A 19153-nucleotide genomic window follows, 5' to 3' on the forward strand; every position below is an offset into this window, starting at 1 on the left:
ACTGAACTACTGAAATATTAATATCAAGCTCCACCTATTCTTTAACACCGTAATCTGATTTTGCTATTAACTTATCCCTCTGACCATCCAATGAAGCAGACTCATTAAATATCATATCCCTGCTGATAATTAATCCTAGAGACTTTGGATCATTGCACCATAACCTGTAACCTTTCACTCCAGATGCATACCCTAGAAATATGCGTTTTCTTGCCCTCGGCTCAAGCTTACCATCTCTCACATGAGCATAAGTAGGGCAACCAAACACTCTCAGCTGAGAGTAATCAATAGGTGAACCGGACCAAATCTCAAAAGGAGTTTTGCACTCAATAGTTATAAATGAAGATCTATTAACCAAGAAATAGGCTGTATTAATTGTTTCACCTAGAAATCCTTTCCCAATCCTAAATGTGAGAGCATGCTTTGTGCTTTATCACAAAGCATTCTGTTCATGCGTTCTACAATACCATTCTATTGTGGTGTCCTTGTACAAGTGTAGTGTCTCACTATACCTTCATTGCTGTAGAATACATCAAACTCACGATTGCAAAATTCCAACTCCTTATTAGTTCTAAGATGCTTCACCTTCTTTTTTATCTGCTTCTCAATCATTGTCTTCCACTTTACAAAGGTTGAAAATGCCTCATCTTTTGTTTTCAGAAAATACACCCATACCATCTGAGAGTAATCATCAATCAAAGTCATGAAGTACTTGGCACCGCTCTTAGAAGGGATTCTGTTAGGACCCCATAGATCTGAGTGGATTTAATCCACCATTCCTCTGGTCTTGTGCACTGCCTTTTTATTGAACTTCACCCTGGTATGTTTTCCAAATACACAGTGTTCACAAAAGTCTACAGATTTTGTTTTCTGCCCGTCCAATAAATCCTGCTTGCTTAACACAGATAATGCTCTTTCACTCATGTGACCAAGACACAGATGCCATAATTGAGTTTGATTCCGATTATTGCTTTCGGATGCTATTGCAGCTTCCCCTGAAACTGTACTACCCTGAAGAAAATACAATTTTGAAACCAAACTGCTCTTCATGAGTACCATAGAGCCCTTACACACTTTGAGAACTCCATTCTCTGCATGGTATCTAAATCCATGAGAGTCGAGTGTCCCAAGAGAAATCAGATTCCTCTTTAGTCCTGGAACATGCCAGCAGTCTATAGTTCTGACAATGCCATCAAACATCCACAATCTGATGTTACTAATTCCTTTCACATATAATGCACGATCATTACCTAGAAACACCTTGCCACTCATCTGTTTATAAGTGACAAACTAGTTTATGTGTGGACACATGTTATAAGTAGCACTAGCATTAAGAATTCAGGAATTTTGTCCATGATCTAAACTCATAGATAAAATTTTCCCAGCACTATCGTCACCATCAAAATAGATAAAACTATCAACCACATTCACAAAACTTTCTAGTTGCTTTCCCTTTTTATTTTTCAACTTTGGATAGTCTCTCCTGTAGTGACCTTACTCCCCGCACTCAAAATAGTTGGCCTTTTTCATTCTTGACTTAGATCTGGCCTTAGATTTCTTCTTGCTGGAAAAATCCTTCCTTGAATGTGTTTTTTCCTTGCTCACCATACCTTCCCCCTCAAATCTTTCTCTATTATCTAGAAAAATCTTTTTCAACTCCTTTGATTTTAGAGAATTACTAATATCGTCTAGTGAAATACTGTCTTTCTCATACATTAGAATATCAATAAAAGTCTCATAGGAGGGTGGCAAAAAACATAACATAATAAGGGCCTGATCCTCACTATCAATCTCAATATCAATATTCTTCAGGTTCATAATGATTGAATTAAATTCATCCAGATGTTCTTTAATGGGCGTACCTTCACTCATTCTCAGATTGTAAAGCCTTTTCTTCAGACACAAGCAGTTGGTCAGCGATTTGGCAGAGCACAACTCCTCTAATTTCTTTCATGCCACAGACGCTGAGCTTTCACCAACAATCTCACATAGGACATTATCAGTTATACTCATGAAAATCGCACTCAAGGCTCTCTCCTTCAGATCAGCCTTCTCCGCCTCTTTCATACCTTCTGGAAAGTTATCCTCGATTGCCTTCTATAGATCTTGTAAGATCAAGGAAGATTTGATTTTAATCTTCCATAGACTGAACTCAATCCACCATCAAACTTCTCCATCTCATACTTCATTGAAGACAATGCCATCTGCAAGCCCTACGTTTTGTGCACAAACCTCTGATACCAGTTTGTTATGGCAGGCAAGCAAATCTAAGGCACACACACAAATCACACAATCACACAGTATAGAAAAGAGAAGAAGAATAACACAGGATTTAACATGGTTTAACCGTAAGGTCTACGTCCACGGGCAAGACAAGAGAAAAAGTTTCACTATGATGAAAAGACCAAGATACAATCACTCAGAACTCTCAAAACCTAACTCCAGTGTGTTTCCAGAATATCTCACAACTCTACCACAAAGAGTAGAATATTACAATATTTACACTGGCCTGTGCCCTCCACTACCACCACAGATCTCACTTTTTATCTCAATCGGGTCACAGCGTGAAAACTTTTGAGTCGGATCACAATTTAGGCCTATGAAAACATATCTAAAATTCAAGCCACAAAAAATAACAACAATGTTTACTAAATCATTAATTTACGTTCATTGTATCAAATACTTGAATATACAAAATAAGGTTTGCAAGCCATACCCCACTTACTTTTAGAAACTCCAAATTAATTTACATGCCAAAATGTTTGTCAAGACGCGGAATTTGTACACAATTCAAATTTTAATTATATCATTAATTGTTACAAGATCTGTAATACAACTAAAATACAACATTAAGGGTCCGTTTGACATTGTCGCGAATTATTTTTTAATATATTAGTTAAAGAATATTAAAAATGATCTAAAATCAAATTATTAGAATATTAAAATAACAAAATAATTTTTCCAAACTATTTTTTTCAAATGCAGTTATATATGTATATATTATAGATTAATTGTATTTTTTATTTTTCAAATATTATAGTTTCTTTGTTTAGTTAATTTATTTTTATAAAATTTTATATTTAATTAAAATTAAATATAAATAGGACTAAGAATTTTAAATTTATACAAACATTAAAATTAATTTAAATAATAAAAATATATAATATAATTAATTTGAAAAATGATTTATTTGTAACGCTTTGGACTTCCTAATGTGAAATTACTCATATATTTCACAAATCATTTATCTTTGAATATTTAACTAATCAAGAACGTTTATATATGTTTCAGATTCCCCAAGAGCTACGTGATGCATTTGTTTTTGCAATTAAGAAAGGAAACATAAGAACAATGCCTAATAGAAGCATGCCTGCTACTCCTCATGCCACTCCAGGTACTATTTTGTTAGGAGATGCATTTAACATGAGACATCCTTTAACAGGAGGAGGAATGACTGTTGCAGATATAGTTGTGTTAAGGAATCTTCTAAGGCCTTTGCAGATCTCAAGTTGTTTGAGAGCAAAAAATGCAAAGACTTTAAGTCAATCAAAATTGGCAGCATTTCATTTTTTAATTTTTAGATAAGCTAACAGTTTAGGATGAGCTAAGCAGTGCAAATTTTATTTTAGATTCCTAATAGATTATCTTTGATTGGGAACAAAAGTTTCCATCCACTTGTCATTTAACACCACATTTTTTAAAATATTATTAATTATTATGGTTGCTTCTCTATTGTTTCCAAAATTTGGAGTGTCACCATGCACTGTCCTAGTTTATGTTTCTGTAAGATCAAGTATTACTTGTATCGTGGTTGGCTATAGGGTGGTTGGCTATAGGATTGTGCATGGTTTCTCGGGATCCAAACTGAACCGAAGAACCATATTAGATCCCAAAAAAGAAAATCATTATTAAAAGAATCAATCAGTATTAAATTGTACTTATATTTATTATTTTGGTTTAGTTTTAGTTCTTTCTCAAGAACTGAACCAAATCATACTAAACCAAAGAACCGATTTTTTTTTTATATATTTTTCAGGTATATTTTATAATTTCAACAAAATAATATATATATATAATTTAATGTATCTTTAATTATAAGTGCATATTAATATTTTTTTATTTTTCTAACTTTTTTAAATAATTTTAGTATTAAATATATTAAATTATCTTATAATCTTTAATTACATGACTAAATCACTTGTCAATTATATAATATACTTTTTAATTCTTAATTAAATATGTATATTCAGTTAAAGACTATATAATTGAGAAATATGTGAAAAATAATATAAAATTTTTATTAAAGAATGTATTTTTATATTAATATTAATATTTTAATGTTAGTATTATTATTATTTTTAATGTTGTTTTCATATTTTTGTATTTTCTATTTTAAAATGAACAAAAAAAAATGTTATAGTTTTTAGGTGTAAAAATCGAGATGTGAAATGAAATTAGAATAAAAATTAAAATACAAAAGAATTGCAGTTAGAATCAAAATTGTACCAAAATTGCTTAGAATCGAACTGAAATCAAAGTTTGGTTCGGTTTGAACCGAATACTCAGTCCTAATTTCATTTACCCAAATCATCATAGCAATCATACCATCAAACGACTTGTCATTAATCGGTAGAGCCCTTCATGAAACGGCCTGTCGCACAGTGACATACTTCACCTCGTAGAACGACTTGTCGCTTAACAAATGGGAAACCCTGGTGGTGTCCAGAGTCATTGCTCCTAACACTGTCCTATCTCCTAAATCCAATTCTGGTATTGAAATGGTTTTTCAAATCCACAAAGATTAGAAATTCTAACAGATATAAATCTCTCAACTCATTCGTAATTTATAACTACCAAGAACATGAATCACCCACTCTGCGCTAATGGCTGTGGCTTCTATGGATCAGCAGAGTATTTCAATTTGCGCTTTAACTGCTACAATGAATACCAAAAGCAAGAGCATGAAATCAACGCACTGGCTTCCTCCATAGCCCACCTTTCTTTGGCCAATGAAAATATTGTTGCTGCTGCTTCATCTGATCGAGAATTCCAAAATCAAGACTATGCAATCAGAGCACTGGCTTCCTCCATGGCTCAGCTTTCTTTGGCCAATGGTTCAAGGTGCACATGCTGCGACAATCGCCAAGGATTAATGGGTTTCAGTTGCCGTTGTGGGAATATGTTTTGTGTCTACCATCGATTGCCTGAAGATCACTCCTGTACTTTTGATTTTAAGACGTTTGGTCTTCAGCTTTTAATCAAGCAAAATCCACTTTTCAAGCTTGATAGGATCTAGTTTTTGTTTTTGTTTTTCCTGTTCCCCTTTTGTGTATTGTTCTATCAATCTATCGTATTCACAGATTTGTCTTTGCTTAATAAGCTGTTATGGGTTCTTATCACTGTTTAACCCGCTGCAATGTGGTACATAGCACAAGGGAATATGAGAAATGAACCAGGAATACTATACCAAAGAATCAATGTCAATTATTTTCCATAGATGGCCATCATAAATTCAGATTTAGAAATTTTGCTTTGCAGATTATAGAAAGTGGAAAGACATCATAGAAGAGACATGTGAGTTGGCCTACCTTGCCATTGTGTAGAATGATTTGTCGATACTTGAAAAGTGCAGATGCGTTATTTAACTCAAGTTGAGGCTTGAGAAGATTCCTTGATACAACAATATCTAAGAGTACCATGGTCACTCTTCCCCTGCAATAGAAGAGCAACTGGAATAGAATGAGGAGTAGCTTGCATTCTTTTATTAGACTTTCAGATGAGCTTGCATGCTTTTATTAGACTTTATTATGATATTTACTTTGGAGTCAAACACAGAGCATGGGGAAAGGAGAGACATAAGTTAGTAGGAAAGGATTAAGAAGAGGAAGGGGGAGGAGAGGAAACTGGCATCAATGATTAATAAGTTTTGGATATTATGGAGATTTGGTGTATTAATAAGACGGGTGAAACAGAAAAGAGACGTGTGTTGGTCGTCATTTATAAACACGACCAATCTCAAGCCATGGTTCCAAATCATGATTGGCAGCTGGATGGGATGTAGCAGAGAAGTGGGACTAACAGATGACGGGCAGACAGGGAGCTGCTAGGGTACGTGATTTATGCAAAACCCTTTTCAACACAAAAAACAATAAAGTTGGCTTTTATGTGCGCAACTTGATGGTGTATGGTAGGAATCTCTTGCGAAAGCCTGTGAAATTGCTGAAAAGTGATACATTTGACAATAGTCCTGTTCATAAATAAATGACAGAGAAATATAAGTCGAGATTTTGAAACCCACTTGACCTACCACCCAAAATTATAAATACTTTCAATATATAAATTGTTTTTTCAAATGCCATAAAATTATAAAAAGCACTTGGCAAAGAGGGGTTTCTAGATAATGCAAAGCTCTCTCTTGAAAAAAGCTATTTTTATTTTTAACTCCTATCTTTTTTCAAGTAAATTACATTAATTATCTTTTAATTTATGTAATTATTTTATATGGGTTACTTAATTTTATTTTATTAAAATAAAATTTATTAATTTTTATTTAATTTAAAAAAAATTCCTTTAAAAAATATTAATTTTTTAAAAAATAAACATAAAACTTATTAAGGATTTTTTTCTTAAACAAAATTAAATCTAAAATTAAGAAATTTTATTTTAATAAATTTAAATTAACCGGCTGAAATGAAATAAACAACGGAACGGTTGGTATAATTTACCCCCCCTCTTTAGCCGTTCATTGTTGGCTTCGGTGAGGTTCAGCTGGAATTTAATTTATCGAAATTTCGAGCGAACGGAAGATAGTGAGACAATAGTCGTCGCTGCCATTTTTACCCCTCGCCGTTCATGTCGATTCTGACGCCGACCTGACCCAATAATCCTTCCCCCACCTCCTGTAGACACTGAAACATCCTTCCCGGCCGCCATTTTTGCCATGAATTGAAGGGGAAGATAAATTGTAAGGTGGAATGCCCAAAACTTGCGCCTTTCAATTCGCACAATCCGGTAGCCATCTTTCTCCTTCGCGAAATACATTGTCCATCTCTGTCTTCTACCATAGTAGGGCCTTAAACACATCCTCACTCAAATCAATTCTCGCAAAACCCCAATTGCACCTGCTGTCTTTCAGTTTCTGATTACGGTGCCTCTTTCCTTGTCGTCGACAAGAGCTCGAGAGCAGCAACCCATCCATAACAGAATGTTTCTCTCAGTGTATCTAGAAGTTCTGATTCAAACATCAACTCCATCAAATCAGAGGAAACTGCAGACGATGTGCAAGATGGAGCTATGTATCATTAAGATTTCTCTTTCTGGATTGAGGGACCTGCTCTCTTTGAAGGGTGAGATCCTGCCATGACCTTAATCTCTTGTAAATTTTTGCTCTCTTAACAAACTATGCCACACACATTTAAGTCATTAAGCTCTACATATTAGGCCTTGCTGCTTAAGGCGTTAAGTTTCAATCACTTTCTAAAACACGAACATAAGTTTGACATGGATTTATAGGCCACTCACTGATAAAAATGTATGCATATATGTTTATGTTTAATGGTCTTATTCGAAATTAACATGGATTGAAAAGTCATAGAAGGATTTGAACCTGTTTGTTAATTTTGCCAGTTTCATGACCAAAATAACATTGATTTTATTGATAAAGCAGGACCCAGTTGTATATAACTCTATATAGTCTGTTGCTAAAGGTATAGGATAGGCAACATGACTTCCCGTTTGACATTGTTCTCTCAGAAGAGGCCTTGTCATCTGTTTTGGAGAAGTTTTCACATGGAGAAGTATGCTTGTATTTTTACTCTGTTTATATTATTATTTGTCATATCTTCATTCATGTAATTCAAAGGCACTGAGAAATTTAAGAATCTTTGCTTATTATACAATGACTTCCCAATTGCTTAGATACTATGGCTTTTATTCTTGTTGTGTTGGTTTATGTTGAGGATTAACAGCATCCACGAATAAAGAATGTGGTCTTCTTACAAGAATAGGAATAGGCACTGAGAAAGTAATGTAGGATTTCATAACCTTTATTTTTTGTCAGGATTCTGTATTTGGGAGGTTTATTCATCAATACCATCCTTTTCATTTTACCTTTTCTTTTTGTTCCTTTGGTGTTCCCACATCATCCTCACATAAAAAGAGAGGTTAAAACTTCATTAACTTTCAATTCAATACCAACAATCTTATGATTTTTTAGGCACAAAATCAACCCTGCAAGTGGCTTTGTAGCTGGAAGGCATTGAATTTAACCACCAAAAAAAATTCCGGGAAAAATATACTGTCTTGATTATTTTCTAGGTTTCTATAACAGTATCCTTGCTCATACTTGAGAATTGTTCCCTTTACCTGGAGAAATTATAAAGACAGCAGTGATTTGACCAGTGCAGAGATAATTGAGATGCAAAGCAACAAGGATGGGCCATGCAACAATAGAAGATGGAAAGAAATGCAATCATTTTCATTCACCATTATAACAATTTTAATGAAAATGGACAGGAAGTTGGTTACTTCAGAATAAAATTAAGCAGATGAGTTGCCTGCTTCATTCAACTGACTGACCTCAGGTGATCCAATATTTTTGTGCAGGACATGGTATATTTCTGGCCAATATCACCAACTTCTTGTTTACACCTTTCCAAAATTTCAGGACAACCTTGATTGACAGATGCAGTAGCCTTTCCAAAATTTCAGGACAACCTTGATTGACAGATGCAGTAGAGCAGTTAGAAGTTTCAGACCCTGTAGCAATTGTTTCAGGTTATAGCAGTCAGAGATTATCAAAGATCAGAGTGACAGTATTCCCAATTCATTTTGGCAAAGCTGTTAGACCAGCATAACTCTTCAATGCGTTGTTGTGATATATTGCAACTCTTCAGGCACAGATAAGACCTGGGGACAGCTTAAGATGGTCAAACTTTGAAAAGCAGAAAGTCAATGCATGTCCTCTGGCAAAGACACAAGATTTGGACATGTCATGATGGTCAAGTGCTCAAGGCATTTGAGATTTTTCAAACTCAAAGGTAATGATGTCAGATTATCACAGTTCTCTATGGACAAACTTCTGAGGGAAGTCAAGCTTCCAATCCCCTCTGGTATAGAAATTATACTGAGACAATTACAAATTTCCAAGAATTCTAGAGCCTTGAGGTTCTGGAAACCTTGTTGGAAAGAGGAGAGCTCTTCACACCAACGAATTTTCAGTGACTTGAGAGTAGCGAGGTTTCCCAATTCTGATGGCGGAAAACAAAGCGCTTGGCAAGCTGTGATCTCCAAAGAAGAAAGAAAAGGATTGTTTACAAGGATCCCTCCTGATAAGGGTGAAAAGTCTGCTATTTTCTCAATAGCAAGAACTGTAAGAGAGGCACTCCTAATGGAATTAAATAGAACTTCACTACAGTCCCGTAATTCCAAGTGTAGAAGAGAGGCAAGTAATGGCATTGAAGTAAGCTTGGGGCATCTCTTGACAATTAATTTGCTCAACTTAGGGAAGGTATCTTTGCCGTCTGGACCAAGCCATTCTTGCAGATTAAGGAAATCACTGAGAACAAGCTCTTCGAGTGAAGGGAACAGTTGCCTAGTGTCTTCGCCATAGAACTCCGTCCCAATATGCTTCAGAGAAAGCATTCCATGCAGGAAGAGAGTCTTAAGAAATAGTAGATTCCCTAGGACAGCAAGACAATTGCAATTCAGGCGATCTCTCAAATCAACCTTTGTTAGATTTGGAACTGTCCAATGTGGAAATCTTTTTCCTGGATAACCTTCCACAACTAGTATCTTCAAATTTTGGTGCGGTTGGAGGCCTTTGACAACTTCTTCTGCTGCATTAGCATCAGGTTGGTGCTGCTCTGATGATCCAGCTGATTGTTGCTGTTCTCGTTTGAAGAATGTAGGTTTTAAGTCCTCCTGCATCAGCTTTAGGATGGAACTGTCATCTTTCTCCCTCCAGTATAGTCCTAAAGAATCAAGGCCGTCTTTCTCCATCAAATTGGCATTCTTTGTATCATTTGAATTACTCACATTCTCCAAATGTATGATCTTTAGCTCACCTCGAAGGTTTAAGCTTCCTAGAAACATAAGGTCTAGAAAACCACCAACCATAATTGTTGGCAATGTCTGCAGCTGATTAGAGGATCCAGGCTGAAACGTTGAGTTAATGAATTTTTCATGTTGGGCTGTCGTACTTAAGGAACATCCATATTTTTTATACAATGCATCAAAAAAAGGTGACATGCAGTCAGTGATTCGCATTCAGGTATATTGAGATGTCTTAGGCTCATCATTTTTGCAATAAGAGGCAATTCCTTGAGGTTATAGCAACCACAAAGATTCAAAGTTTGCAAAAATGGCAGTTGTTCAACAGTGCCATAAGGCAAGAACCTGATCAGTGTGTAAGAAAGATCAAGATATCTCAAGTACAGGAAGTTACGAATCGAGTGAACCAAATGAAGGCCAGATCTATTCGTATCTAACACACGCAAAGATGGACAACTTTTAAACAATTGATTGAGAAACTCTGTGGTGTCACCTCCAGGAAACAGTACGAGAGTTCGCAAATGTTTTGCCTCACATAAAGCTTGAGGGATTTCAGGGGACTTAAAATCACAAATCACAGAAGCATGGCGAGTTTGAGCAAGACTACCTGATGGAAGACCTTTCTCTAGAATAATAGACTCATTTCCTGCAACAGATTGTGCAAGGTCATGAATGATTTTGTGCATTCTGTATCCACTTATGTCCCCATTGTCAAAATCTCCTGAGTCTTGGAAGAAAGACATCCACATCAAATCCTGGAAGTGCTCCTCGCTGATTTTCTCCAGCGGTTTTCTTTTTCCATCAGACAGAATTAAGCCTTCTGCCATCCACATTTGGATTAGTTTCTCCTTCTTGATTTCATATCCTTTGGGGAAAATTGAGCAGAAGCAAAGCAGTGTTTGAGGTGAGATGGTAAAAGAAGGTAACTCAATTTCATTGCAGGTAAAATTTCTTTATGGTAGACATCTAAATTCCTCAGGTCACTGTTTTGAACAAATAGCCACTCCCTTGCGTGTTTCTGAAAGCACATCAAACTTCCCAATGTTTTTACTGCCAATGGAACACCTCCACATTTCTTAATAATCTCCTTTCCTATCAGTACAAGGTTCTGACACTTACTTTCTTCTCCTTGTGGGAAAGCTTGATGCTTGAACAACTGCCAGCAATCATCCTCGTCCAGTCCTTTCAAATGGTATGGATAAGTTGGGGAGCTTGTTGTAAGTGCAACCTTTTCGTTGCGGGTAGTGATAATGATTTTACTCCCATCCATGCCTCCCCTTAATAGAGGTTTTAGTTTGTCCCATGACTTCTGATCTTCAGTCCAAACATCATCCAACACGAATAGGTACTTTTTCCTGTGCAGCAATGCCCAGAGCTTGGACTGAAGCACATTTACGACCAAACTATCACATTTCTCCATTGTTACAGACTCAATAGCTTCCTTAATTATCCTTCTTGCATCAAAATCAGCTGAAACAAAAACCCATATTTTAATATCAAAATGTTGTGTTACTTCATCATCATTGTATGCTAACTGAGCAAGAGTTGTCTTTCCTAGTCCTCCCATTCCAATGATCGGAATAAAGGACAAATTTGCTTTGTTGGTTTCTTCACGCGACAATAACAGTTTTACAATCTCCTCCTTATCTTTGTTGCTTCCATAGATTTCTGATTCAGTGACAAAACGGCCTGTTTCTCTCTCATCAAATTGACTAGCTGCTACCATATTACCCTGTTGAAAATGGAAGTTAGAACCCTCCATTGCTACCATTTGCAGTTCCTGAAGCTTTTTCCTCACCTCATCTGCTTCCAATACAATCTTTTTTGCATCAAAGAAGCTAGAAATGTGTGTTCCTGTGCATCAGATTTCTTCAGACGAGCTGCAAACTTGTCAAGCGGATCTTCAGCATCATAAGCTGCAGTCTTAAGTTTCAACAGCCAAGCTTTGACAGCTTTATTGCTGACCTGTTGGTCTTCTGCCTCTTCAAGAACTGCTTGTGCCATTAATAAGGCTTGCTGTAGATTCTGAAAGTTATCTTTGAGGTCCCATCTGTCACCAAGCACTTGTAGGATTGGAGATGCTAATCTGTCAAAGATCACCTGTAGAACTGGTGAAAGGACTATGTCTGCCATTCGTATCACAAAAATCAATGGAGGAATGAAAGGTAGAATGAATGAAAGGAAGCTAACGTTTCTTTTTTTTTTTTTTTTCTAATAAGAAGATTGATGTGTTTCTAATAAGAAGCTCATAAAAATAACTTGATTTATGATGCTTTGAACTTTTTAATATGAAATTTCACATATATTTGACAAGTCATTTATCTTTGAATCTTTAGGATAATCAAGAGCTTTTATATGTGTTTCAAATTCCCCAAGAGCTACGTGATGCTTTTGATTTTGCAATTAGCAAAGGAAACATAAGAACAATGCCTAATAGAAGCATGCCTGCTGCTCCTTATCCCACTCCTGGTGCTCTTCTGTTAGGGGATGCATTTTAACATGAGACACCCTTTAACAGGAGGAGGAATGACAGTTGCGCTATCTGATATTGTTGTATTGAGGAATCTTCTGAGGCCTTTCCATGATCTAAGCAATGTATATTCCCTTTGCAAGTATCTTGAACCTTTCTACACTCTACGCAAGGTGATTAAATGATTTTTCACAAGTTACATATGAGCATTGTTTTTATAATTTCAAGACTTAAATTATTTGGGATCTAGTTTGGATAAACAATAGGGCAGTACTCTTGGCCACAACGGTGAAATTAAAATTGGTGCTAACCCTTTATATCCACTTCCATTCAGCCTGTGGCATCTACCATAAATACTTTGGCTGGAGCCTTATACAAGGTTTTAAGTGCATCAACTGATCCTGCAAGAAATGAAATGCGTGAAGCATGTTTTGACTATTTGACTCTTGGAGGTGTATTTTCGAATGGACCTATTGCTTTACTCTCTGGTCTAAATCCTCGTCCATTGAAATTGGTTCTCCATTTCTTTGCGGTGGCTATCTATGGCGTCAGCCGCTTAATAGTTCCATTTCCTTCAATTCCACGCATGTGGATTGGAGCTAGAATGATCTCGGTGTGTATTGCTAATAGTACTTTCGATGATTTCCTATATTTAAAATGACTTCCATTAATATATACTTAAATTTCTAATTTCTATCATATTCTTTTCTTTCTTTAGGTTGCATTAGTAATCATTTTCCCTATCATAAAGGCTAAAGGCAAAAGGAGTTCGACAAATGTTCTTCCCTACAATGCTCACCCATTGCAGATCTCAAGTTGTTTGAGAACAAGAAATGCAAAGATTTGAAATCAAAGAAAATTGGTAGCAGTGCATCTTGTTTTTGGAGAAAACCTAACAATTTAGGAGATGAGCTACGCTATGTAAATTTTTATATTAGATTCTTAATAGATTTTCTTTGGCTGGAACACGTGTAAATATAATTACTTCATATTTTATCAATGAGATTTAGTTTAGTGATTTTATACTCATCTTAAGGACTTTGATTTTACTTCTTAGCAATGAACTTTGATTTTTTTAGAAATTATTCATTACCAAAAAAAAAAAAAAAGAGTTAAAGATGAGTATAGAATTTTTTTCATGAAATTTTTTTATTGGTTGGCTCCTTTAAAAAAAATTTATTTATTTTTAATAAATATTTAAAGTAAATAAGCTTAATACTGAAAAATAATTACGAAAACTTGACACTTGGATGCGTAATTAATAAACACATGGTATAATTAAAAATAATAATTTTATTTAAAAAGAAAAAAATATTTAGAATTTATAAATTTTAAAGTATTTAAGATTTTATTTTAGTTTATATTTTTTATAAATTTAATTATTAGTAATAGATAATATTGAACTTAACAATTTTATTTTAATATATATATGAAATTAATATTTTATAGTATTTGAAACCTAAAAATTGATTGCCTTACCAAAAAGTTTGGTATCATAATTTTATAAAAAAAAAATCTCTTGGAATAAAAAATATTTCAAGATAAAAATAGTATGTAGCTTTGCAGCGCTATCCAACACCGTAAGGCATCTGTAGAGCGACAGCTGCACAAGGCTCATTCCTTCAATCACACAGCAGGTAGAAGCAAGCTACATCCCAGAATTTATACTATCTGAAGGTGAGATTTCAGACTGGGACTATAATCAAAGCATAGCAGGATCACAAAAAACAGAACCAGAAGTTGCACCAGTTCAGGAGAGCAGTTAATTTTTCACCCAAAATTACTCTTACCATTAATTTGATGTGTCTACAGTTCAAAAAAATTGGAATGTAATCTCAAGAGAGTCATGGAAAGCATTGGAAATTCAGATGTGGGCAGGATTAATGGGATTTATGGAGGAGCAAAGGTTCAGAAAAGAACTTCTGTTTGCCTTGAAACTTTTGTTTGCAGTCATTGTCACCGGCATGTTTGAAAACATTATTTGGGTTACTTTTCCCACAGTTCGAAATCTGAGAAATTTGAAGAATTTGTCTGCAGTAGGATTTATTTTAGTTTTCCTATTCTAAATAGGATTTAATTATTTTCCTTTTTTATTTAGGATTCCTAAACTTCCTAATTAGTATGTCTGTTTTCCTATTAGGTTTAGAGTCTAGAATTCTATAAACACCAATCAAGTTTTAGTTTTCAGTTCATAAAATTTTCATCAGAATTATTTTTCTCAGAGCACTTTGTGTGTTCTTTTGAGAGTTTGATGGATAACATCCTACCTGAGGAAGCTCAAGTATTGTTTCTTATTAATGGGGGTATGGGGTTGACAAAGCCACCAAAGGTTGAGCAATGGGATGGGTTAATGGAGATTTGTTTGATAGATAATGACATATCTCAATTGCCCATGTGGAAGGAAGAAAGGCATTGTTTCTTGGAAATTAGGCCTTAATTATTAATATGTTATTGACTAAGAAATGGTCATAGTCCACCCTAATGAGGTAAAAATCAATTGAAAATCATGTTATGATAGCAATGAACTTTGATTTGTTTTTTAATTAGTTATCAGGATTTATTAAAACTAGAAATTAGTCATTTCCAAAAAAAAAAAAAATTATGAGTTAACGATGAGTATAAAAAAAATTTTATGAATTTTTTTTGAAAGTAAATAAGCTTAATACTCAAAAATAATTCACAAAAACTTGACACTTGGATGCGTAATTAATTAACACATGTTATAATTAGAAATAATAATTTTATTTAAAAAGAATAAAATATTTAGAATTTATAAATTTTAAAGTATTTAAAATTTTATCTTAGTTTATCTATATATATATATGAAATTAATAATTTATAGTATTTGAAACCTAAAAATTGATTGCCTTACCAAAAATTAATTATTAATTTTCCTTTTTTATTTAAGATTCCTAAACTTCCTAATTAGTATATCTAGTTTCCTATTAGGTTTAGAGTCTAGAATTCTATAATATCTATTTTCCTATTAGGTTTAGAATTCTACAAATACCAATTAAGTTTTAGTTTTCAGTTCATACAATTTTCATCAGAGTTATTTTTCTCTCAGTACTTTGTGTACTGTGTGTGTCGTTCTTTTGAGAGTTTGATGGATAATATCCTACCTGAGGAAGCTCCAGTATTGTTTCTTATTAATGGTGGTATGGGGTTGACAAAGCCACCAAAGGTTGAGCAATGGGATGGGTTAATTGAGATTTGTTTGATGGATAATGACATATCTAAATTGCCCATTAGTCCGAGTTGCCCCAAACTCCAAAAATTGTTTCTTGGAAGAAACTACAAGCTAAGAATCATACCACCTCCATTTTTTGATCATATGCCAGCGCTCCAGGTTCTAAACTTGTCAAGAACTTCTATCAAATCTTTGCCTGAGTCTCTTTTCAAATTGTTCAACCTTAGAAGGCTCTTTCTGAATCATTGTGCTCTTATCACAACCTTGTCACCCAAAATTGGAGAACTCGAGCAGCTTGAAGTACTTGATCTTGAAGGGACAGAGATCATGTATTTGCCCAAGGAAGTTGGAAAATTGACAAATCTCACGTGCTTGGAAGTGTCATTTTTTGAACCTACAAGTCGAAGGAGATTAGAGCAATCACATGAAATAATTCCTTGTGGGACTATTTCAGCTTTATCTCTATTAGAAGAATTAAATATTGATGTGCGTTCTAATGACAATCTGTGGAATGCATCTGCAGGAGAAGTTGCTTCTGAGATTTGTAGATTGCAGAGGTTGCATACGCTTAAATTCCACTTTCCCAGGGTGGAACTTCTGAGCTATTTCAATTGGGATGGAGAAAAAATGTCTCCATCATTGTCATATTTTAGATTCACTGTTGGTCATCTTGTTGAACGTATCATATCTCGACTCTCATGTGATGCTGAATTGGAGCTTGAACGATATGATAGGTACCTGAAGTATGTAAATGGTGAAGATATTCCTGGAGAGATTAAGAAGGTGCTCAGACATTCAACTGCATTTTTCTTGGATCGCCACTGGACTATTAGAAAGTTATCTGATTTTGGCTACAGAAACATGCTGCAATTAAAATGTCTAGTAGCTGGGGAATGCAACAATCTTCAAGCAATTATTGATGGAGATCAAATTGAGTCACCATCTAGTGATGCAACTGTTGGTCTTGTTTCACTAGAATACATGCACATATATTGCATGAAGAATCTGAGGAGCATATGGGAAGGTGCTGTGAATAACTCTAGCTTTTATTCATTGAAGTACTTGACCTTCAGCACATGTCCAGAGCTTACCAACATCTTCACACCAGGGCTGCTTGCAAATTTCTCTAACCTTGAAGAGCTCATAATTGATTCTTGTCCCAAAATCACATGCTTAGTGAGTTGCGACAGATGTGATGATAAGATCACTTTCATTCTCCCAGCCCTGAAGAGGATATCACTTCATTTCTTACCAAAATTGGCTAGCATCTCCAATGGTTGGCTCATTTCACCGAGGCTAGAATTGATGAGCTTTCAGGATTGCAAGAATCTCAAGAGTCTCCCAATAAGCAAAGCTTTCAATGAGAATCTGAGAAAGATCGAGGGCGAGCATGGTTGGTGGCAAGAATTGAAGTGGGAAGATACTCATCAAGATTCTTGGGATGACATTTTTGTTCCAATTGATTAATGTAATCGAATTAGTTCTTCAATTCGTGATGTGTTTATGGATTTTATATGTAATTTAGTTTAACATTTCCCTTCACATTTTTATGATCCTTCTTGCACTCAGATCTAAATTTTGAGACATTACAGTCAATATTGTGCAATAATGGACACAGCTTGTATTAAAGCAAATTTACCAAACAAATTTTCACATTTATCTATGAGTTTGCAAGCTAGAAAAGAATGGAACAAAATGGAAGTATGGGAAATTCTTTTTAACTCCAAGGCTCATAGAAAAATAATATTGCACCCTTACAAAGTTATTTGTCTTCGATTGATCTCAAAGCCAATGTCTTCTTCTATTTTCCAGTAGCATGGCCAAAAGGCAGAATGGCAAAGCATTGGTAAAACAGGCACTCGCTAGTCATTATAAAGATTCAACACATCAGGCAAATTAGAACAGGAATATTTCAGAACAGAAACATGTGTGTGTGTGTGCGCGCGCGCGTGTGACTCAATGAACTAGGAGAAGATCGGAGGATCCCACTTGCAAGGGCAATCTACTCACTCCTAACATTTATTTATTAAGATTATGATCATGGACAATATTGGTTTGAAAGAACAAGAATCTTGATGAAGCACTATGTATTCTTGAAGCTTCAACCATCTACCAACTGCATGATTCTCATTTTCGCCATCTTAAAACACTATAGCTGCATGCACAGTGTCACACCCAACTCCTTCAAAAGTACTTCTAGAATTTTACCAATCCTCTCCCAATAACCAATGTAATTGGAAGAACAATGCCCAAGTTTAGACGTCAAAACAATGGTCAACAAGTGGTATTGATTCAATAATACATAATGTTACTATATGCAAAAAAAAAAAAAAAAAAAAAAAAAAAAAAACAATCCTAAAACCAACTGTACTGCAATAACAATATATATAAAATTAAAAAAAAAAAAAAAAGAAAAAGAAACCGATAGACATCAAAAGTAAGGGAACTTTAATTACCTATTTTGTACCGGACCCGAAGGTTGCTTATATAGCTCCATTACAAATGGAGGATAAGGTCCACATAGCTCTAAAAAAATTCTACCATCACTTTGGCACAATTCTACCTAAAAATTTGGATACCTCCCCCATTTAAGACGAGCGAATATACTCTATACTCAGCAAAATCACAAATGTCCATCCAAGACCTTCACTAATAGATTTTTATACCCCAATCACAATTCATATATCATAGAATCTTGATAATTTCCATAATCTCATTATTCAAAACCTCACATTTAACCACAACAAAAGTTAATTTTAGAAGTTCATTCTCCTTCTCATTAACATTATTAACATCCTGCACCAATTTATGTAATTTAACTAGCAATCCAACATAATTTAATAATTCCCAAAACTACATTGACTTCAATGAAGATTTTGTTGAGCTAATGAAGTCAAACAAGTTGGATGGTAATAGATAACTAAGAGAGTTCCTGAGATAGAGAGTTGTTAAAATGCCATTCCAATATTGACTACAAAATTAAATCAATAAATCCTAAAGAATCATCACCTTAACTAGATAAATTGAGAAAAAGAAACAATAAAACTTACAAAAAAATAATAGTAATAATATATACTAAAGACTCACATATCATATTTATAAAAGACTATATATGTAACTCAATTCTGTATGCTAAACAACCAATTACTGCTGTATGGAAATTTAAGCAAAAGGTAATGATGAAAGGATCCAAGTAGAACCATTTTCCCAATATTAACCAATGCTTAGCAAAGGATACAAAGGAACCACTAAATATATCATTCTAGTTCACTTCACAAAGATCATAGCCATCATATAATTAATTTAATCAGAGACTAAAGATTTAACCCAACATATAAATAGCAATTAAGAATAGTTGATAAATGAACGAAATAGCAAGTTATTGAAAAGAGAGAAGAAACTAATTTGAAATCACCAAAATTGAAAGTCTTGAGGCAATATGT

General features: G+C 34.5%; 5 protein-coding genes across 5 annotated transcripts; 3 read left to right on the plus strand and 2 right to left on the minus strand.

The window, feature by feature from the left end:
- The first annotated feature begins 4739 nt into the window (after positions 1 to 4739).
- LOC110635158 (zinc finger A20 and AN1 domain-containing stress-associated protein 5-like) lies at positions 4740 to 5296 on the plus strand. The gene has a single exon (XM_021784374.2). It carries the CDS (start codon positions 4862 to 4864, stop codon positions 5294 to 5296), a length of 435 nt encoding a protein of 144 aa, XP_021640066.1. The 5' UTR covers positions 4740 to 4861.
- Positions 5297 to 8949: 3653 nt separating this feature from the next.
- Positions 8950 to 10877, minus strand: LOC131172885 (disease resistance protein RGA2-like). The gene is made up of 2 exons (XM_058134420.1): positions 10251 to 10877; positions 8950 to 10137 (listed from the first exon to the last, which is right to left on the minus strand). The coding sequence occupies exons 1-2, from the start codon at positions 10875 to 10877 to the stop codon at positions 8950 to 8952; spliced, it is 1815 nt and encodes a 604-aa protein (XP_057990403.1).
- Positions 10878 to 10888: 11 nt separating this feature from the next.
- Positions 10889 to 11812, minus strand: LOC131172886 (disease resistance protein RGA2-like). Its single transcript, XM_058134421.1, has one exon. It carries the CDS (start codon positions 11810 to 11812, stop codon positions 10889 to 10891), a length of 924 nt encoding a protein of 307 aa, XP_057990404.1.
- A 664-nt stretch (positions 11813 to 12476) lies between these two features.
- LOC131172887 (squalene epoxidase 1-like) lies at positions 12477 to 13367 on the plus strand. The gene is made up of 4 exons (XM_058134422.1): positions 12477 to 12519; positions 12569 to 12693; positions 12855 to 13133; positions 13239 to 13367. Exons 1-4 carry the CDS (start codon positions 12477 to 12479, stop codon positions 13365 to 13367), a joined length of 576 nt encoding a protein of 191 aa, XP_057990405.1.
- A 2259-nt stretch (positions 13368 to 15626) lies between these two features.
- On the plus strand, positions 15627 to 17177 carry LOC110635159 (disease resistance protein At4g27190-like). The gene has a single exon (XM_058134423.1). The coding sequence runs from the start codon at positions 15627 to 15629 to the stop codon at positions 17175 to 17177; it is 1551 nt and encodes a 516-aa protein (XP_057990406.1).
- The last annotated feature ends 1976 nt before the right edge of the window (positions 17178 to 19153 follow it).

Source organism: Hevea brasiliensis, chromosome 14 (genome assembly GCF_030052815.1).
Source record: "Hevea brasiliensis isolate MT/VB/25A 57/8 chromosome 14, ASM3005281v1, whole genome shotgun sequence".
Classification (NCBI taxonomy): Eukaryota; Viridiplantae; Streptophyta; class Magnoliopsida; order Malpighiales; family Euphorbiaceae; genus Hevea; species Hevea brasiliensis.